This window comes from Nerophis ophidion, linkage group LG17, assembly GCF_033978795.1.
Source record: "Nerophis ophidion isolate RoL-2023_Sa linkage group LG17, RoL_Noph_v1.0, whole genome shotgun sequence".
In the NCBI taxonomy this organism is placed as follows: Eukaryota; Metazoa; Chordata; class Actinopteri; order Syngnathiformes; family Syngnathidae; genus Nerophis; species Nerophis ophidion.
This window is the reverse complement of record NC_084627.1, coordinates 12,002,498-12,023,522: the sequence shown is the minus strand read 5'-3', so window position 1 is coordinate 12,023,522 and position 21,025 is coordinate 12,002,498. Positions and strand designations below refer to the sequence as shown.

The 21,025-nt window shown below is 38.6% G+C and overlaps 1 protein-coding gene across 2 annotated transcripts; it reads left to right on the top strand.

Annotated features, from left to right (window-relative positions):
• The first annotated feature begins 214 nt into the window (after positions 1 to 214).
• Positions 215 to 19,324, top strand: slc35e4 (solute carrier family 35 member E4). Of its 2 annotated transcripts, none has more exons than XM_061876296.1 (3): positions 215 to 363; positions 4,027 to 4,628; positions 15,981 to 19,324. In XM_061876296.1, exons 2-3 carry the CDS (start codon positions 4,043 to 4,045, stop codon positions 16,445 to 16,447), a joined length of 1,053 nt encoding a protein of 350 aa, XP_061732280.1. In that variant the 5' UTR covers positions 215 to 363; positions 4,027 to 4,042; the 3' UTR covers positions 16,448 to 19,324. The 2 variants fall into 2 exon arrangements, with proteins under 2 accessions (XP_061732280.1, XP_061732281.1); XM_061876297.1 differs by lacking the exon at positions 215 to 363 and adding an exon at positions 371 to 530.
• Positions 19,325 to 21,025: the final 1,701 nt, after the last annotated feature.

Sequence of the window (21,025 nt, the reverse complement as noted above, 5' to 3'; positions counted from 1 at the left end):
TCGCCTGTCCTGATGTGTGTGTCAAATTTGGTGAGTTTTGAAGCATGTTAAGGGGGTCAAATTACAGCTCGAAGAGACGGGGGAATAATAATAATAACACCTTAGAAATACAATAGGGTCCTCTGTCCCAAAGGGACATTCGGTCCCTAATAATGAAATACTCGTAATAAGGTGGAGTATTATCTATAGTATGTTTCACTATAAACACTGACAAAAATTGGTGCAGTGTCCCTGCTAGGAAAAAGACGACACCGTGACGTCACCGCCATGACGTCACCAGCTGCCTCATGACAACGCGGCGAGAGACTTCCAGCCGAGTGATGTTGTCAAACACTTCCGTCAAGTGGCTCGTCGAGCAACAAGGTAACGAAAGAAAAAAACAAAAACATTGAAATAACTGCCGATTGTTTAAAACCCCGAAAGGAGCTCGGTGCTAATGCTATCTACCGCACTGGCTGTGTCTGTTTATGACAGCGAGAGCTAGCCCGGGAGCTAACATTAGCATGAGGCTGGCGCAGAGGTCGAATAAGGTAAGTGTTTTGCCTTTAGAAACAACTACATTCTATTCATAATGGCGTTTAAAGATATGTGGTTTATTGTGTAAGTGACGTCCACTAGAAGAGCGTGGACAACAAGTAGCTTGTGACGGTGTATAAATAGCTTGCTAGTTTTTGCTGGAAAACACCTGTCAGGGGGAACTGGGCTATGACGTCACTCCGCCCCCCTCAGCAAAAGTATTTGGCCACCTGCCTTAACTTGCATATGAACTTGGGAGTGCCATCCCATTCCTAGTGTTCAACAGAGGTGGGTAGAGTAGCCAGAAATTGTACACAAGTAAGAGTACTGTCACTTTAGATGATGTATTACTCAAGTAAAAGTAAGGAGTAGTCACCCAAATATTTACTTGAGTAAAAGTAAAAAGTATGTTGTGAAAAAACTACTCGAGTACCGAGTAACTGATGAGTAACCTGTTTGGTAAATGATGACGGCAAAAAGTAATGCACAAAAACATCAAAATAGCAATGAACAAATTCAGATCTCTTAAAGGCAGACGGAAATGAGATGTTCTTATTTAAACGGGGATAGCAGGTCCATTCTATGTGTCATACTTGATAATTTCGCGATATCGCCATATTTTTGCTGAAAGGATTTAGTAGAGAACATCCACGATAAAATTTGCATCTTTTGGTCGCTAATAAAAAAGCCTTGCTGACGATGTGCGTGTGACGTCACGGGTTGTAGGGCTCCTCAAATCTGAACATTGTTTACAATCGTAGCCTCAAGCAGCAAGAGCTATTCGGACCAAGAAAGCAACGATTTCCCCATTAATTTGAGCGAGGATGAAAGATTTGCGGATGAGGAAAGTTAGAGTGAAGCACACACACAAAAAAAAGCGACGGCTGCGGGCAGCGGCAGTGTGAGCGTTTCAGATGTAATTAGACACATTTACTAGGATAATTCTGGAAGATCCCTTATCTGCTTATTGTGTTAATAGTGTTTTAGTGAGATTCTAAAGTCATACCTGAAAGTCGGATGGCCGCGGTGAACGCCAGTGTCTCTGAGAGAAGCCGAGGAGCCAAGCTCACAGCTGCCTTTTTTGACAGCTGCTGCAGGAGGTCCCATAATCCAATGATGTCTCTGGTAAGAGTCGACTTAATATCACATTTTTCCCATCCAAAAACGTGCTGGTTGACGTAGAGAAACATGTTCGCTTGACCGCTCTGTGTTAAAGCTTCACAACAAAGAAACACCGGCTGTGTTTCGGTGCTAAAGGCAGCTGCAATACACCGTGTTCCACCAACAGCATTCTTCTTTTACGTCTCCATTATTAAATGAAGAAATTGGAAAAGATTCAGCAACACAGATGTCCAAATTACTGTGTAATTATGCGATGAAAAGAGACGACTTTTAGCCGTGTGTGGTGCTGGGCTGATATGTCCGCTACAACCCGAGACGTCACGCACACACGTCATCATTCCGCGACGTTTTCAACAAGAAACTCCGCCGAAAATTTCAAATTGTAATTTAGTAAACTAAACCTGCCGTATTGGGATGTGTTGCAGTGTTAAGATTTCATCATTGATATATAAACTATTAGACTGCGTGGTTGGTAGTAGTGGCTTTCAGTAGGCCTTTAAGCAACTAAAACAATAATATATATTAAATAATATATATTCGGTTTTACACTGTATTGAAAAAAAATTTGAAAATTAATTTTACTTTTGCAACCTCTTTATACTATTGGCTAAGTTTTATCTTCATAAATGTAAGTTTCTCAATACCCGACCTGTTTTTTGTGCCTAACAAAAAACTAACAAACTAACCTCAAATATAGCTACAAATGAGGCATAATGATGCAATATGTACATATAGCTAACCTAAATAGCATGTTAGCATCCATTAGCTTGCAGTCATGCAGGGACCAAATATGTCTGATAAGCACTCCACACAAGTCAATAACACCAACAAAACTCACCTTTGTGCATTCACGCACAACGTTAAAAGTTTGGTGGACAAAATGAGACAGAAAAAGAAGTGGCATAAATCACGTCTTAGAAAGTCGGAGAAAGTTGTACATGTAAACAAACTACGGTGAGTTCAAGGGCCGCCAAAATTAGTAGGACAACGCGGCGCTCGCCAAATACTCGAATCAGTGAAGCAAGTTTAATATAAACAGTGTGCTTTATAACAATTGGTGAGGTTTGTCCTGCAGAAACCACATTAAAACATAAAATGTTTTGGTTTTTTTTACCCCTCATTTTTTTCCATTTTTCATACATTTTTGAAAAAGCTCCAGAGAGCCACGGGTTGCTGACCCCGTACTAGTCTCTCTTTGTCTTCAGATCTCAGGTTAGTGTCGTAAACCAGGGGTGTCAAACTCAAATACAGAGTGGGCCAAAATTCTAAACTGAACAAAGCCGCGGGCCAAAGTTGAACAACTTAACCTTTTAATAGGGACCCAAACAAGTTTTGAATTTGATATTGAACAAGCAAGGCTTATATAACTTTTTAGTGACATGCAAAATGGAGTTTTGTTGGTAGCGGGGGTGTATTTTGTAGCGGTCCGAAAGAGTTAGTGCTGCAAGGTGATCTGGGTATTTGTTCTGTTGTGTATATGATGTGTTACGGTGCGGATGTCCTTCTTGTTTGGTGTGGGTTCACAGTGTGGTGTAACAGTGTTAAAATTGTTTATAGGGCCACCCTCAGTGTGACCTGTATGGCTGTTGACCAAGAATGCCTTGCAGTCACTTGTGTGTGTGTAGAAGCCGCATATATTACGTGACTGGGCCGGCACGCTGTTTGTATGGAGAAAAAGTGGACTTGACGACAGGTTGTAGAGGATGCTAAAAGCAGTACCTTTAAGGCACGCCCCCAATATTGTTGTCCGGGTGGAAATTCGGGAGAATGGTTGCCCCGGGAGATTTTCGGGGGGGTACTGAAATTCGGGTTTCTCCTGGAAAAATCGGGAGGGTTGGCAAGTATGAGAATAAGCGTTGAATGCGGTGATGCAGCGGTACTGTCACAGTATAATACCGGCGGGCCAGCTCTAATGTTAATTTATTATTGCCTCAAGGGCCAAATGAAATTACACGGCGGGCCAAATTTGGCACCCATGTCGTAAACCATCGGAATGTAAAGACAACCCACACGTCTCTCTCACCTTATGGTGTTGAGAGGAGGGCTTTCTTTTGTGTGAAAAGAATGTGTTTTTCCTTTGGAATGCCAGAACAACTTGAGAAGCCGGTATGAATGTGTTGGTCCGGGTTGTTCTCCTGAAACTTCAGTAAAATATTCAAATTCTGTCTCGATGGTCCTTCTTACTCAGCATATATGTCATCAAAAGAACTTGGGATTGACCAGTAACTTAAATTCCCTGGGAGGAAGAGCTGGTCCGACGCAACAATACTGATAATTTTAAAACCGATACCGATAATTTCCGATATTTACATTTTAAAGCAGTCCGATATAATCGGACATTCCGAGTACAGAGCTCTGCTAACTTCATCCATTATACTTCCCCTGCAGCGTCAACAATGATTTGATGATGGTCCGCACCGATGGCGTCTCTAAATACGAGGCGACAGTGGATAAAAGGCGACCCCCAGCCGAGACGCTCCATCTGCTCTCCGCCGTCATTGTGTGGCTGGTGACCGGCACCACCATCTCCAGCCTCAACAAATGGATCTTCGCCGTGTACAACTTCAGGTACCCGCTGCTGCTGTCGGCGCTGCACATGCTGACCGCCATCGTGGTGGACTACGGCTTGATCAAGCTGCGGGTGATCCGCCACGCAGGCGTGGGAGAGCGGGACCTGACCACCGGCGCCAAATGTAAAGTCTTCCTGCTGAGTCTGACGTTCTGCGCCAGCATCGCCTTCGGCAACATGGGCCTGAACTACGTCCAACTGTCCTTTGCACAAATGATCTACACCACCACGCCACTTTTCACCCTGGCCATCTCCACGCTGATCCTGGGCAAGCAGCATCACTTCCTCAAGTACACGGCCATGATGCCCATCTGCTTGGGGGCGTCCTTCAGCATCATGGGGGAGGTCCAGTACGACCAGACCGGCTGTTTGTTTGTCATCGCGGCCACCATGTTTAGGGGGGTCAAGTCCATCCAACAGAGTGAGTACAGCTTCAGCTTATTTTACGCATAAAGTTTTACATTTCATACAGCACAGGCCAAAAGTTTGGACACACCTTCTCATTTCAATGCATTTTCTTTGTTTTCATGACTATTTACATTAGGGGTCCACAAACTACGGCCCGCCCGCCAGCATCCAAAATCCGGCCCGCGGAAAAGTCCCAAGTTAAAATATTTGAATTTGAATTTTATTTTTGTATTTTAATTTTTATTTAAATCTGTCCTTTCTAATGCATTTTATACTGCTTGTTACTCTCGGTGTCTCTTAGCCGCCCAGGCAAATCATATTGTTTAAAAATGCATTTTCCTGTGACATCATATACTGTATATATATATCCATCCATCCATTTTCTACCGCTTATATATATATATATATATATATATATATATATATATATATATATATATATATATATAGGGACGGCGTGGCGCAGTGGGAGAGTGGCCGTGCGCAACCCGAGCGTCCCTGGTTCAATTCCCACCTAGTACCAACCTCGTCACGTCCGTTGTGTCCTGAGCAAGACACTGCACCCTTGCTCCTGATGGGTGCTGGTTGGCGCCTTGCATGGCAGCTCCCTCCATCAGTGTGTGAATGTGTGTGTGAATGGGTAAATGTGGAAGTAGTGTCAAAGCGCTTTGAGTACCTTGAAGGTAGAAAAGCACTATACAAGTACAACCCATTTATTTATATATGTATGTGTATGTATATGTAGGTGTGGGAAAAATCACAAGACTACTTCATCTCTACAGAACTGTTTCATGAGGGGTTCCGTCAATCATCAGGAGATAAATCTCCTGATGATCATTCATCAGGAGATGTATTAATCATTCCCTGAGGGAACCCCTCATGAAACAGTTCTGTAGAGATGAAGTAGTCTTGTGATTTTTCCCACACCTACATATTGCGCTCTACCACGGTGTCGAGCACTATTCTCTGGATAATCCAATCAAGACATATGTATGTATATGGGGCGGCATGGCGTAGTGGGTAGAGAGGTCGTGCCAGAAACCTGAGGGGTGCAGGTTCGCTTCCCACCTATTGACATCCAAATCGCTGCCGTTGTGTCTTTGGGCAGGACACTTCACCCTTTGCCCCCGGTGCCGCTCACACCGGTGAATGAATGATTAATGAATGATTGGTGGTGGTCGGAGGAGCCGTAGGCGCAAACTGGCAGCCACACTTCCGTCAGTCTACCCCAGGGCAGCTGTGGCTACAGATGTAGCTTACCACCATCAGGTGTGAATGAATGATGGGTTCCCACTTCTCTGTGAGCGCTTTGAGTATCTAACAATAGAAAAGCGCGATATAAATCTAATCCATTATTATTACTAATATATGTATATATGTATGTATATATATATATGTGTATATATATATGTATATGTATATATTTACATATGTATGTATGTATATATATGTATATGTATATATATATGTGTATATGTATGTATATGTATATATGTATATGTATGTATATATATATATATGTATGTATATATATATATGTATGTATTTATATATATGTATATATGTGTATATATATGTATATATACATGTATGTATATGTATGTATTTATATATATGTATATATATGTATATATGTGTGTATATATATATGTGTATGTATATATGTATATAAGTGTATATGTGTATGTATATATATATTTATATATATTTATATATATGTATATATATATATATATATATATATATATATATATATATATATATATATATATATATATATATATACATATATATATATATAACGAGATTACTGTGGTTTATCCGTCATACATTGCTCAATACCGGGGTAGAAGGGAATATACGTTAGGTCAGGAAAAAACACAGAGGCTATTTCATCCCTACAAGCCTTTTTTGCAGGTTTCCCAGCTTTTCAGGAGATTTTATTATACATGCATCTATTTAAAAAGGTAAATGGGTTATACTTGTAGAGCGCTTTTCTACCTTCAAGGTACTCAAAGCGCTTTGACACTATTTTACACATTCACACACACATTCACACACTGATGGCGGGAGCTGCCATGCAAGGCCCTAACTACGACCCATCAGGAGCAAGGGTGAAGTGTCCTGCTCAAGGACACAACGGACATGACGAGGTTGGTAGAAGTTTGGGATTGAACCAGGAACCCTCAGGTTGCTCGCGCGGACACTCTTCCACTGCGCCACGCCGTCCTTTCGGGGTCGCGGGAGCCTATGTTAATATAAAATCCCCTGAAGAGCAGGGAAACCTGCGAAACAGGCCTGTAGGGATGAAATAGCCTCTGTGTTATTTCCTTACCTAATGTATGTATGTATATATATATATATATACATTTATTTATTAGGGGTGTGGGGAAAAAATCGAAACGAATATGAATCGCGATTCTCACATTGTGCGATTCAGAATCAATTCTCTTTTTGTTTTTTAAAGTTTTTTTTTGGTTTTGTTTTTATCAATCCAACAAAACAATACACAGCAATACCATAACAATGCAATCCAATTCCAAAACCAAACCTGACCCAGCAACACTCCGAACTGCAATAAACAGAGCAATTGAAAGGAGACACAAACACGACACAGAACAAACTAAAAGTAGTAAAACAAAAATGAATATTATCAACAACAGTATCAATATTAGTTGTAATTTCAGCATAGCAGTGATTAAAAATCCCTCATTGACATTATCATTAGACATTCATAAAAAAAAAAAAAGGAACAATAGTGTCACAGTGGCTTACACTTGCATCGCATCTCATAAGCTTGACAACACACTGTGTCCAATGTTTTCACAAAGATGAAATATGTCATATTTTTGGTTCGTTTAATAGTTAAAACCAATTTACATTATTGCAATCAGTTGATAAAACATTGTCCTTTACAATTATGAAAGCTTTTTTTTTAAATCTACTACTCTGCTAGCATGTTAGCAGACTGGGGTAGATCCTGCTGAAATCCTATGTATCGAATGAATAGAGAATAGTTTTGAATCGGAAAAATATCGTTTTTGAATCGAGAATCGCGTTGAATCGGACAAATCGATATATAATCGAATCGCGACCCCAAGAATTGATATTGAATCCAATCGTAGGACACCCAAAGATTCGCAGCCCTAATAAATATCTATATATATCTATATATATATATATCTATATATATATCTTTTATTATATAAGAAAAAGATAAAATCGAATAAATATTGACTGTTACCCCCCTAAAAAAATAAAATAAAAAAATAAATATTGACTGTTGTTACCCAAAGTATATTAAGTAGGATTTTTCAGAAAAACAAATATATACAGTAACACAAAAACAACCTGTCTCTGTGATCAATATAGGTGAATAAATAATAATATAGTGTTAAATAAAATCAGTCCCTTGGGCACAAAACTGAAAAAAATACAGCTCTCCAAAAGTACTTCCTCGGCATTACCTCTTAAAGAACAATGTCGCTAATACTTAGTTAATACTCAGGTCACAACATGTAAATAGAGTATTGTTGGCAGCTTTTGGATGTGTTTTTAAGTACTTTATAGGCGTAACATAGTACTCCCATGAGCTTCATACTTCCCATATATTACAAATAATTACAAAACATATGTAATGTTGTCCTACATGCGGCTTGTGAATGAGAAGAACATTTTCCCAAAAATACAAAACCACTGCTCTAGATGTTTCAAGGAGAGGTCGTGGGAAAGAGACACTTTGCTGTGTAGAATAAATATCATGTGGGCTGCTGATAAGTTCATGTTCCAATTCATCTAATGCTCTTTTCCCTGGGAGAAGACATTTTGTATGTTTTGCATTCCATTAAGGCCTGTGACATCATTACTTTAGTCTCCATGACATGTTATTCCAAGGATGCGAAAAAAAACAAGTTATTTTTACCTGTAACATTTCTTATTGGTAAACAATTTTTTTTCTTCTTTATCTGTCCTGCCCAGACCCTTTCTGGCGGACAGCACATTACACAAATGAAAGGAGCTCTGACAGCCGTTCTTTTAAAGGGGAACATTATCACCAGACCTATGTAAGCGTCAAAATTTACCTTCGAGGTGCAGAAAAAAGACTATATATTTTTTTAACCGATTTCCGAATTCTAAATGGGTGAATTTTGGCGAATTAAACGGCTTTCTGTTTATTGCTCTGGAGGCGATGACGTCAGAATGTGACGTCGCCGAGGTAATACAGCCGCCATTTTCATTTTCAACACATTGTAAACACCGGGTCTCAGCTCTGTTATTTTCCGTTTTTTCGACTATTTTTTGGAACCTTGGAGACATCATGCCTCGACGGTGTGTGTCGGAGGATGTAACAACACTAACAGGGAGGGATTCAAGTTGCACCACTGGCCCGAAGATGCGAAAGTGTCTGCCGCCAGACCTCCATTGAATGTGCGGGAGTGTCTCCACATTTTACCGGCGATGCTAAGGCAGACATGGCACAGAGATGTATTGGATAACCTGCAGATGCATTTGCAACAATAAAGTTAACGAAATCACAAAGGTGAGTTTTGTTGATGTTGACTGCCAGCTAATCGATGCTAACATGCTATTTACCGGCGGTGCTAAAGCAGACATGGCACAGAGATGTATGGATAACCTGCAGATGCATTTGCAACAATAAAGTTAACGAAATCACAAAGGTGAGTTTTGTTGATGTTGACTGCCAGCTAATCGATGCTAACATGCTATTTACCGGCGGTGCTAAACCATACATAGCACAGAGATGTATGGATAACCTAGAGATGCATTTGCAACTATATCACGTTTCCTTACACCCACATTTAATGCGAAAAAAACACTTACCAATCGACGGATTTAAGTTGCTCCATTACCACAAAATGCGAAAGTCCTGATCGTTTGGTCCGCACATTTTACCGGCGATGCTAACGCAGCTATTCGGCCATGCTATGGCTATGAATAGCGTCAATAGCTTCAGTTTCTTCTTCAATATTTTCATACTCCAACCATCTGTTTCAATACATGCGTAATCTGTTGAATCGCTTAAGCCGCTGAAATCCAAGTCTGAATCCGAGCTAATGTCGCCATATCTTGCTGTGGTATTCCCATTGTTTGTTTACATTGGCAGCACTGTGTGACGTCACAGGAAAATGGATAGTGGTTTCGAAGATAGCGAAAATAAGATACTTTAAAGCTTTATTTAGGGATATTCCAAGACGGGTAAAATTTTGAAAAAAAATTCAAAAAATACAACAAGCCACTGGGAACTGATTTTTATTGTTTTTAGCCCTTTTGAAATTGGGATAATGTTCCCCTTTAATAGAAGAAAAGTGTTTTTATACCTGTGAAAAGTTTATTTACAGAAAAAAAAAAAATTCTTGCAGAAAATGTATTTTTAATTCATTACATTTTTTTTACGTGCGAATCAGGATTTTTTACTTACGCAATTTTTTTTACTTGACTTTTTTACTTCTTGTTACACCATTTTTTTTTTACAAATTTGTTTGCATGTGACTCATTAAATTGTTTTCTTGTAAGTAATATATAAATGTATCGGAGCTGTTATCTATTTTATGGAGGGATGTAGTTCATCATAGAACTGGCACCCAGTGTTATTAAAAAAAAAATGGACTTTGAATCAAGAATCTGTCCAAAAATTACCCGAAAAAAATGGCGGACAGAAGAGAGGGGAAATTTACAGGTTAACTTACAGGTTGAGCTTGTTTCCCCTCTCTTCTGTCCACCATTTTATCCCCCATAATGCTTCTTCTTCTTCTTTATTTTTTGGCGTACAGCACAATACACAAATAAGAGTAGCTCGGACGTTTTTATACTTGCAAATAATTTTTTAACTAGAAATTTTTTTTTATACTTTCAAGTCGTTATTTTGTTTGCAGAAAATTGTGTGTTTACTTGTAAATATTTTTTTTAATCAAAGAAAAGTGTTTTCATACGTTTTTTTATTTGCAGAAAAAACATTTTACCTGCATACATTTAATTTTTAATGGATTAAATATTTTTTTTACTTGCAGAAAATCGTTTTTTTAAATGTGACTCATTAAATTGTTTTCTTGTAAGTAATATAAAAATGTATCGGAGCTGTTATCTATTTTATGGAGGAATGTAGTTCATCATAGAACTGACACCCAGTGTTGTTAAAAAAAAGTATGGATGTTGAATGGAGAATCTGTCCAAAAATAACAAGAATAAACATGGCGGACAGAAGAGAGGGAAACACTTACAGGTTAAGCTTGTTTCCCCTGTCTTCTGTCCACCATTTTATCCCTCATCATGCCTCTTCTTCTTCTTTATTTTTTGGCAGACAGCACAATACACAAATAAGAGTCGCTCTGACGGCCGTTTAATGGACACCACCTGTTGTAAAGTGTGACTTACAGGTGCTCTGAGTGCAAGAATAGTACGGCTTTCCATTTTCCTTCAGGAAAATTGTTTTGTTTTTTTTACTTGCAAATCATTTTTTAATTGAAGAAAATTGCTCTTATACTTTCAAATCGTTGTTTTATTTGCAGAAAATTTTGTTTTTACCTGTAAATTGTTTTTTTAATAGAAGAAAAGTGTTTCTATACTTGCAGAGGAAAAAACATATTTTTAATTAAATCTTTTTTTACGTGCGAATGGAGATTTTTTACTTGCACAATTTTTTTTACTCATTTACAAAAAATTTTAAACCGTTTTGTTTGTTTTTTTTACAAATTTTTTTGCCTGTGACTCATTAAATAATTTTCTTGTAAGTAATATAGGAATGTATCATAATTGTTATTGATTTTATGGAGGAATGTTGTTCATCATAGAACTAGCACCAAGTGTTATTAAAAAAAAAGTATGGATTTTGAATCGAGAATCTGTCCAAAAATAACAAGAATAAACATGGTGGACAGAGGAGAGGGGAAATTTACAGGTCTCTTCTGTCCACCATTTTATCCCCCATCATGCTTCTTCTTTTTCTCTATTTTTTGGCAGACAGCACAATACACAAATAAGAGTAGATCTGACGGCCGTTAAATGGACACCACCTGTTGTAAAGTGTGACTTACAGGTGCTCTGAGTGCAAGAATATTACGGCTTTCCATTTCACCCATTTTGTCCTCCATCATGCTTCTTCATTTTTTGGCGGACAGCACAATGCGCAAATGAAAGTAGCTCGGACGTTAAATTGACTCAGGTGCACCACCTGTTGCTTGTCATTTTAACTTCAAGAAAATTGTTTTTTTTACTTTCAAATAATTTTTTGCAGAAAAAAATCATTTTTATTCGCAGAAAATGTATTTATTAAAATAAATTGGTTTTATACTCTAATATTGTTGTTTTATTTGCAGAAAATTGTGATTTTACTTGTAAATAGTTTTTTTAATAGAAGAAAAGTGTTTTTATACTTGCGAAATGTTTTTCTATTTGCAGAAAAAATCATTTTTACTTGCAGAAAATGTATTTTTTTTTATTAATTTAATTTTTTTCGTGCGAATCTGGATTTTTTTACTCGCAGAACTCTTTTTTACTTTACTTTTTTACTAATTGTTTTGCATGCGACTCATTAGATCGTTTTCTTTTAACTACGGTAATATAGAAATGTATCAGACTTGGTATCTATTTTATGGATGAATGTAGTTCATCATAGAACTGGCACCCAGTGTTATTAAAAAAAAAATGGACTTTGAATCAAGAATCTGTCCAAAAATTACCCGAAAAAAATGGCGGACAGAAGAGAGGGGAAATTTACAGGTTAACTTACAGGTTGAGCTTGTTTCCCCTCTCTTCTGTCCACCATTTTATCCCCCATAATGCTTCTTCTTCTTCTTTATTTTTTGGCGTACAGCACAATACACAAATAAGAGTAGCTCGGACGTTTTTATACTTGCAAATAATTTTTTAACTAGAAATTTTTTTTTATACTTTCAAGTCGTTATTTTGTTTGCAGAAAATTGTGTGTTTACTTGTAAATATTTTTTTTAATCAAAGAAAAGTGTTTTCATACGTTTTTTTATTTGCAGAAAAAACATTTTACCTGCATACATTTAATTTTTAATGGATTAAATATTTTTTTTACTTGCAGAAAATCGTTTTTTTAAATGTGACTCATTAAATTGTTTTCTTGTAAGTAATATAAAAATGTATCGGAGCTGTTATCTATTTTATGGAGGAATGTAGTTCATCATAGAACTGACACCCAGTGTTGTTAAAAAAAAGTATGGATGTTGAATGGAGAATCTGTCCAAAAATAACAAGAATAAACATGGCGGACAGAAGAGAGGGAAACACTTACAGGTTAAGCTTGTTTCCCCTGTCTTCTGTCCACCATTTTATCCCTCATCATGCCTCTTCTTCTTCTTTATTTTTTGGCAGACAGCACAATACACAAATAAGAGTCGCTCTGACGGCCGTTTAATGGACACCACCTGTTGTAAAGTGTGACTTACAGGTGCTCTGAGTGCAAGAATAGTACGGCTTTCCATTTTCCTTCAGGAAAATTGTTTTGTTTTTTTTACTTGCAAATCATTTTTTAATTGAAGAAAATTGCTCTTATACTTTCAAATCGTTGTTTTATTTGCAGAAAATTTTGTTTTTACCTGTAAATTGTTTTTTTAATAGAAGAAAAGTGTTTCTATACTTGCAGAGGAAAAAACATATTTTTAATTAAATCTTTTTTTACGTGCGAATGGAGATTTTTTACTTGCACAATTTTTTTTACTCATTTACAAAAAATTTTAAACCGTTTTGTTTGTTTTTTTTACAAATTTTTTTGCCTGTGACTCATTAAATAATTTTCTTGTAAGTAATATAGGAATGTATCATAATTGTTATTGATTTTATGGAGGAATGTTGTTCATCATAGAACTAGCACCAAGTGTTATTAAAAAAAAAGTATGGATTTTGAATCGAGAATCTGTCCAAAAATAACAAGAATAAACATGGTGGACAGAGGAGAGGGGAAATTTACAGGTCTCTTCTGTCCACCATTTTATCCCCCATCATGCTTCTTCTTTTTCTCTATTTTTTGGCAGACAGCACAATACACAAATAAGAGTAGATCTGACGGCCGTTAAATGGACACCACCTGTTGTAAAGTGTGACTTACAGGTGCTCTGAGTGCAAGAATATTACGGCTTTCCATTTCACCCATTTTGTCCTCCATCATGCTTCTTCATTTTTTGGCGGACAGCACAATGCGCAAATGAAAGTAGCTCGGACGTTAAATTGACTCAGGTGCACCACCTGTTGCTTGTCATTTTAACTTCAAGAAAATTGTTTTTTTTACTTTCAAATAATTTTTTGCAGAAAAAAATCATTTTTATTCGCAGAAAATGTATTTATTAAAATAAATTGGTTTTATACTCTAATATTGTTGTTTTATTTGCAGAAAATTGTGATTTTACTTGTAAATAGTTTTTTTAATAGAAGAAAAGTGTTTTTATACTTGCGAAATGTTTTTCTATTTGCAGAAAAAATAATTTTTACTTGCAGAAAATGTATTTTTTTTATTAATTTAATTTTTTTCGTGCGAATCTGGATTTTTTTACTCGCAGAACTCTTTTTTACTTTACTTTTTTACTAATTGTTTTGCATGCGACTCATTAGATCGTTTTCTTTTAAGTACGGTAATATAGAAATGTATCAGACTTGGTATCTATTGAATGGATGAATGTATTTCATCATAGAACTGGCATCCAGTGTTATTAAAAAAAATATATTGATTATTAATCGAGAATCGATTCTGTATCTAATCATTACCCGCAAGAATTGAACGGAATGGTGGGAGAGGGGTTAGTTCAGGGGTAGGGAACCTAGGCTCGCGAGCCAGATGTGGCTCTTTTGATGACTGCATCTGGCTCTCGGATAAATCTTTGCTGACATTGCTTAATATGATGAGTAATGAATAATTCCACTTGTAATCACAGTGTTAAAAATAATGTTCAAAATATAAAACATTCTCATGCATTTTTAATCCATCCATCTGTTTTCTACCGCACCCGTTCAAGAATTTGCGTTAATGGTAAGAAGTTATTTATTTATTCTTGGTTAGTGTGGGGCTTGCCCTCCTGGGGGTTGTCAGACCACTAAGGACCAACATGAGAGCCTGTTTCAGGGTTACAATATTGTTTTATTTTTCAATAAGTCTCTCAGTTGCTTTCCAGCAATTGTATTTTTCTCTTTGGTTTTCGCTTGCGCTCTGGCTCCAGCCCCAACCCCGTCTCTCCTCCTGGCTGCTGCTTATAACAGAGCGACATCCATCCATCCATTTTCTACCGCTTATTCCATTTCGGGGTCGCGGGGGGCGCTGGCGCCCATCTCAGCTACAATCGGGCGGAGGGCGGGGTACACCCTGGACAAGTCGCCAACTTATCGCAGGGCCAACACAGATAGACAACATTCACACTCACATTCACACACTAGGGCCAATTTAGTGTTGCCAATCAACCTATCCCCAGGTGCATGTCTTTGGAAGTGGGAGGAAGCCGGAGTACCCGGAGGGAACCCACGCATTCACGGGGAGAACATGCAAACTCCACACAGGAAGATCCCGAGCCTGGATTTGAACCCAGGACTGCAGGAACTTCGTATTGTGAGGCAGACGCACTAACCCCTCTGCCACCGTGAAGCCCTAACAGAGCGACAGGTGATTAGATAACAAGGCCCAGGTGGGCCATCTACGCACCTGTCGCTGCAGGCCAGCAGGCCACACCCCCACAGTTAGCTTGAGAATAACAATCTTATTACAAAGAATAAGAGACCTGTTATACTCTAGAAATGTTGGTCTTACTTAAAAATGCACGCGTTTAGTTTTGTTCAGTGTAGACAAAAATAGTATGTGTCTCTTACGGAAATACATTTTAAAATATTTGGGTTTTTGGCTCCCTCAGCCAAAAAGGTTCCCGACCCCTGGGTTAGTGCGTCTGCCTCACAATACGAAGGTCCTGCAGTCCTGGGTTCAAATCCAGGCTCGGGATCTTTCTGTGTGGAGTTTGCATGTTCTCCCCGTGAATGCGTGGGTTCCCTCCGGGTACTCCGGCTTCCTCCCACCTCCAAAGACATGCACCTGGGGATAGGTTGATTGGCAACACTAAATTGGCCCTAGTGTGTGAATGTGAGTGTGAATGTTGTCTGTCTATCTGTGTTGGCCCTGCGAAGAGGGGGCGACTTGTCCAGGGTGTACGCCGCCTTCCGCCCGATTGTAGCTGAGATAGGCGCCAGCGCCCCCCGCGACCCCACAGGGAATAAGCGGTAGGAAATGGATGGATGGATGGATACTGAGGTCCTTTCTTGGATTGTTACCTCACTTTTTAACGCTGCATACTTCTTACTTAGATGACTTTTTTTTTTTAACTGTACTGCACACGTCTCCTCCCCACAGGCATTCTCCTCCAGGAGGAGAAGATCAACTCTGTCTTCCTGCTCTACCTGATGTCCATCCCCAGCTTCTGCATCCTGACCTTAGCCGCCCTGGCCCTGGAGAACTGGGCCCTGCTGGAGTCGCCGCTCCACTACGACCGCCACCTCTGGCTCTTCATCCTGCTCAGCTGCCTGGGCTCGGTGCTGTACAACCTGGCCAGCTGCTGCGTCATCACGCTCACCTCCGCCGTCACCCTGCACATCCTGGGCAACCTCAACGTGGTGGGCAACCTGCTGCTGTCCCAGCTGCTGTTCGGCACGGAGCTGTCCGCCCTCAGCTGCGCCGGCGCCGCGCTCACGCTCTCCGGCATGCTCATCTATCAGAACTCGGAGTTCATCGTCCGCTACATGGACACGCGCAGAGCCAAGACAAACGGCACGCTGCAGCGGGACGGGACGCCAAGAACGGAGGCGGACAAGACGGACTGAGCTCCAGGAAGTGGACGTCGAGTGGTCCCGTGCACGTGACCTTATAAGGTGATGTTGTGCCAGAGTAGTCACCCCCTCCCTCCTCACTGTGCCATCGGAGGCTGGAAGAAACAATGGCCTTTTTTTTATTTTTATTGATTTGACAAAATGGCAAGCCCTTCCTCTCCTTTTATTTGCACTCCGACATCAACACCATGGATTCCTGGCGTCCGCTTGTCCCTCCCACTCCGCTGCAGTGGACGTTGTTAAAATGCTGTCGACTCCCTGCTTTTTGCCTTGATCCGGGAGATGTGTCAACCCCCACCCCAGTCTTTAAGCACAAATAAAAAAGGAGCCCTGCGCCCTGCTCCAGACGGACCCACATTCGGAGTTCCAAATCGAGTGCTCGAGTCTCTGGAGATTTCCCTCAATTATTTCTGTCACTGCAGCGTGCCATCTTGGGTCCTACAGTGTCACTTCTTACTAAAGTATATTTATTATTACAATTTGCAGCACATCTTCCAAGCGGACTCCTGCTGGACAAAGCCTATTTAAATAGTGTTTTTATTGACATTATATGAACAAACCATTTAACGCCACTCTTTTGAATATGTAAGCAAAAAAAAAAAAAAAAAGTATTTATTATACAAACATCGTTTCCATATGAGTTGGGGAATTGTGTTAGATGTAAATATAAACAGAATACAATGATTTGCAAATCCTTTTCAACCCATATTCAGTTGAATGCACTACAAAGACAAGATATTTTATGTTCAAACTCATAAACTTTTTATTTTGAGCAAATAATAATTAACTTAAAATTTCATGGCTGCAACACGTGCCAAAGTAGTTGGGAAAGGGCATGTTCACCACTGTGTTACATCACCTTTTCTTTTAACAACACTCAATAAACTTTTGGGAACTGAGGAAACTAATTGTTGAAGCTTTGAAAGTGGAATTCTTTCCCATTCTTGTTTTATGTAGAGCTTCAGTCGTTCAACAGTCCGGGGTCTCCGCTGTCGTATTTTACGCTTCATAATGCGCCACACATTTTCGATGAGAGACTGGACTGGACTGCAGGCGGGCCAAGAAAGTACCCACACTCTCTTATTTTTTTTATTTTTTTACAAAGCCACGCTGTTGTAACACGTGCTGAATGTGGCTTGGCATTGTCTTGCTGAAATAAGCAGGGGCGTCCATGAAAAAGACGGCACCGAGATGGCAGCATATGTTGTTCCAAAACCTGTATGTACCTTTCAGCATTAATGGTGCCTTCACAGATGTGTAAGTTACCCATGCCTTGGGCACTAATGCACCCCCATACCATCACAGATGCTGGCTTTTCAACTTTGCGTCGATAACAGTCTGGATGGTTCGCTTCCCCTTTGGTCCACATGACACGATGTCGAATAGTTCCAAAAACAATTTGAAATGTGGACTGACTTACTTTGCATCAGTCCATCTCGGATGATTTCGGGCCCAGAGAAGCCGGCGGCGTTTCTGGATGTTGTTGATAAATGGCTTTCGCTTTGCATAGTAGAGCTTTAACTTGCACTTACAGATGTAGCGACGAACTGTATTTATTGACAGTGGTTTTCCGAAGTGTTCCCGAGCCCAAGTGGTGATATCCTATAGAGACTGATGTCGGTTTTTGATACAGTGCCGTCTGAGGGATCGAAGGTCACCGTCTCTGAACCTTTTGATGATATTATGTAGCGTAGATGTTGAAATCCCTAAATTTCTTGCAATTGCACTTTGAGAAACGTTGTTCTTAACCTGTTTGACTATTTGCTCACGCAGTTGTGGACAAAGGATGGGGCGAGGTACACCCCTTTCTCGTGAAAGACTGAGCATTTTTTGGGAAGCTGTTTTTATACCCAATCCTGGCACCCACCTGTTCCCAATTAGCCTGCACACCTGTGGGATGTTCCAAATAAGTGTTTGATGAGCATTCCTCAACTTTATCAGTATTATTGCCACCTTTCCCAACTTTGTCACGTGTTGCTGGCATCAAATTCTAAAGTTAATGATTATTTGCACACAATTTTATTTTTTTATGAGTTTGAACATCAAATATGTTGTCTTTGTAGTGCATTCAACTGAATATGGGTTGAAAAGGATTTACAAATCCTTGTATTCCGTTTATATTTACATCAAACGCAATTTCCCAACTCATATGGAAACGGGGTTTGTATTATATTTGAATCGCCATGGCAATCACTGGCATTGTTGTCTCGCACCAGTCCAACATTTGGACTCTCCTTCTCATTCTAGTTGTTGATGTAGCGTGGACAAACCTGTTACCCGTTCTGCACTAGTTAGTTGTAGTCAGGCGGAATGCTGCTTTCTTTTACAGGGGGAATGTTGATACAGATATGGTATGCCAAATGTTTACTTTCGTTGTAGCGTTTTCATTGCACTGTTTGTGTTGTCAAACTGGTTCCACACCAGAGAAAGAGGAAAGCCATGACTTCTGTTTTGTTTACCTCATGTTCTGCAGTGTAAGGCGCCGACCGCTAAATCTGAAAGGTTAGACGCACCCATTTCACAGCGCATGGCGATAAAAACATGGCTGTCGTGTATCGATGTGCTACGGAATACCTCAGAAATGAGTCATTTTAACCAGTTAATATTTGAGAAGCAGCAATTAACTGACATTTTTGGAATGTGCGGTGCACTGACCAGGTTTAATTGAACCCCTTTTCCTCCCGTGTGTAGTGATTGTACGTGTTATTTTATTGGACGTTTTACCGTGGTACCGCTTCATGAATGCATCGCGCCTTATCCCCACATTCATGCCTTCCTGTAGAATGTTTTCATTTTGTGGTTAAGGGGCAAACACAATCTGCTGTTTCACTATTAGCAATAAAAGACCTGGCACACGTTCATTGACTGACACCACTGCTTTGTCACTTTTTCTCTTTTGTGCCAACAATGAATGGAGTGAAATGACTGCCAAAATGCCACAAACACACTAAAATGTTTTTACTCAAGCCAAAGTAAAAAAAAAAAAAAATTCAGTAAAAAAAAACATGCATAAAAACAATTGTCTTCAGTTAAAGAAAAATTATTCGCGAGTTTAAAAAACAGTTTTCATTGGCAGCAACGGTCCTCACACTTTTACTCAGAGAACCTGATATTGGCACTCTTAAATGACAGGAGCCAATTTAACGCCGTCAGCATTACTGTTATTTGCGCATGGTGCCGTCCGCCAAAAATAACAAGAAAAATGGCGGACAGAAGCGAGGGGAAACTTACAGGTTAAGCTTGTTTACGCTCTCTTCTGTCCATGCTTCTTCTTCTTTATTGTTTGGCGGACAGCACAATACGCAAATAAGACGGCGGTTAAATGGACTCAGCTGCACCACCTGTTGTAAAGTGGGACTTACAGGTGCTCTGAGTGCAGGTGTTCCAATATCACCGCTTGTCATTTTAACTTCAAGAAAATAGTTTTTTTTTACCTGAAGAAAATTGCTAATAATTTTTTAACTGAAGAAAAGTTGTTAGTTTTACTTTCGAATCATTTTTTTGTTTGCAGAAAATTTAGTTTTTAGAGGTAAATAATTTGTTTTAATTGAAGTTTAGTGTTTTTATACTTGTGAAATGTTTTTTTATTTGCATAAAAAAATGTACTTGCAGGAAATGTCTTTAGTTGATTGAATATTTTTTTACCTGCGAATCATTTTTTTTACTCTCACAAAATTGTTTTTTTTGTTTGCAGGAAATTGTTTCATTCTTGCACTTTTTTTTTTTTTTTACTTGCAGAAAATAGTTTTGTTTTTTTACTTGTGGATTGTTTTTTTTTTACATGGAGAAAATAGTTATTTTTAGTTGTCTTTTTTATTGAAGAAAAGTGTTTTTATACTTGCGAATAATTCTTCACTTGCATGAAATGTCTTTTTAGTTGATTGAATTTTTTTTTTTTTACTTGCGAATCATTTTTTTTACTCACAGAAAATTTATATTTTTTGTTTGCAGGAAATTCTTAAATTTTTGCACTTTGTTCGTTTTACTTGCAAAATATAGTTGTTTTTTTATACTTGCGAATCATTTTTTTTACTCAAAGAATTTTTTTTTGTTTGCAGGAAATTGTTTCATTCTTGCACTTTGTTTTTTTTTTTACTTGCAGAAAATACTTGTTTTTTTTTACTTGCAAGTCTTTTTTTTTTTTACTCATAGAAAGTTTAAATTTTTTTGGTTTGCAATAAGTTGTTTTATTCTTGCATTTCGTTCTTTTTACTTGCTGAAAATAGTTGGTTTTTTTTACTTGCGAATCATTTCTTTTTTACTCACAGAAAATTTTTATTTTTGTTTGTAGGAAATTGTTTAATTTTTGCACTTCTTTCTTTTTACTTGCTGAAAATTGTTTTTTTAACTTGCGGATTGTTTTTTTACATGGAGAAAATAGTTATTTTTACTTGTCTTTTTTTTATTGAAGAAAAGTGTTTTTATACTTGCGAAAAAAAATTTTACTTGCAGGAAATGTCTTTTTAGTTGATTGAATATTTTTTTTTACTTGCGAATAATTTTTTTTACTCACAGAAAATTTGTTTTTTTGTCGGTTTGCCGGAAACTGTTTCATTCTTGCAGTTCGTTCTT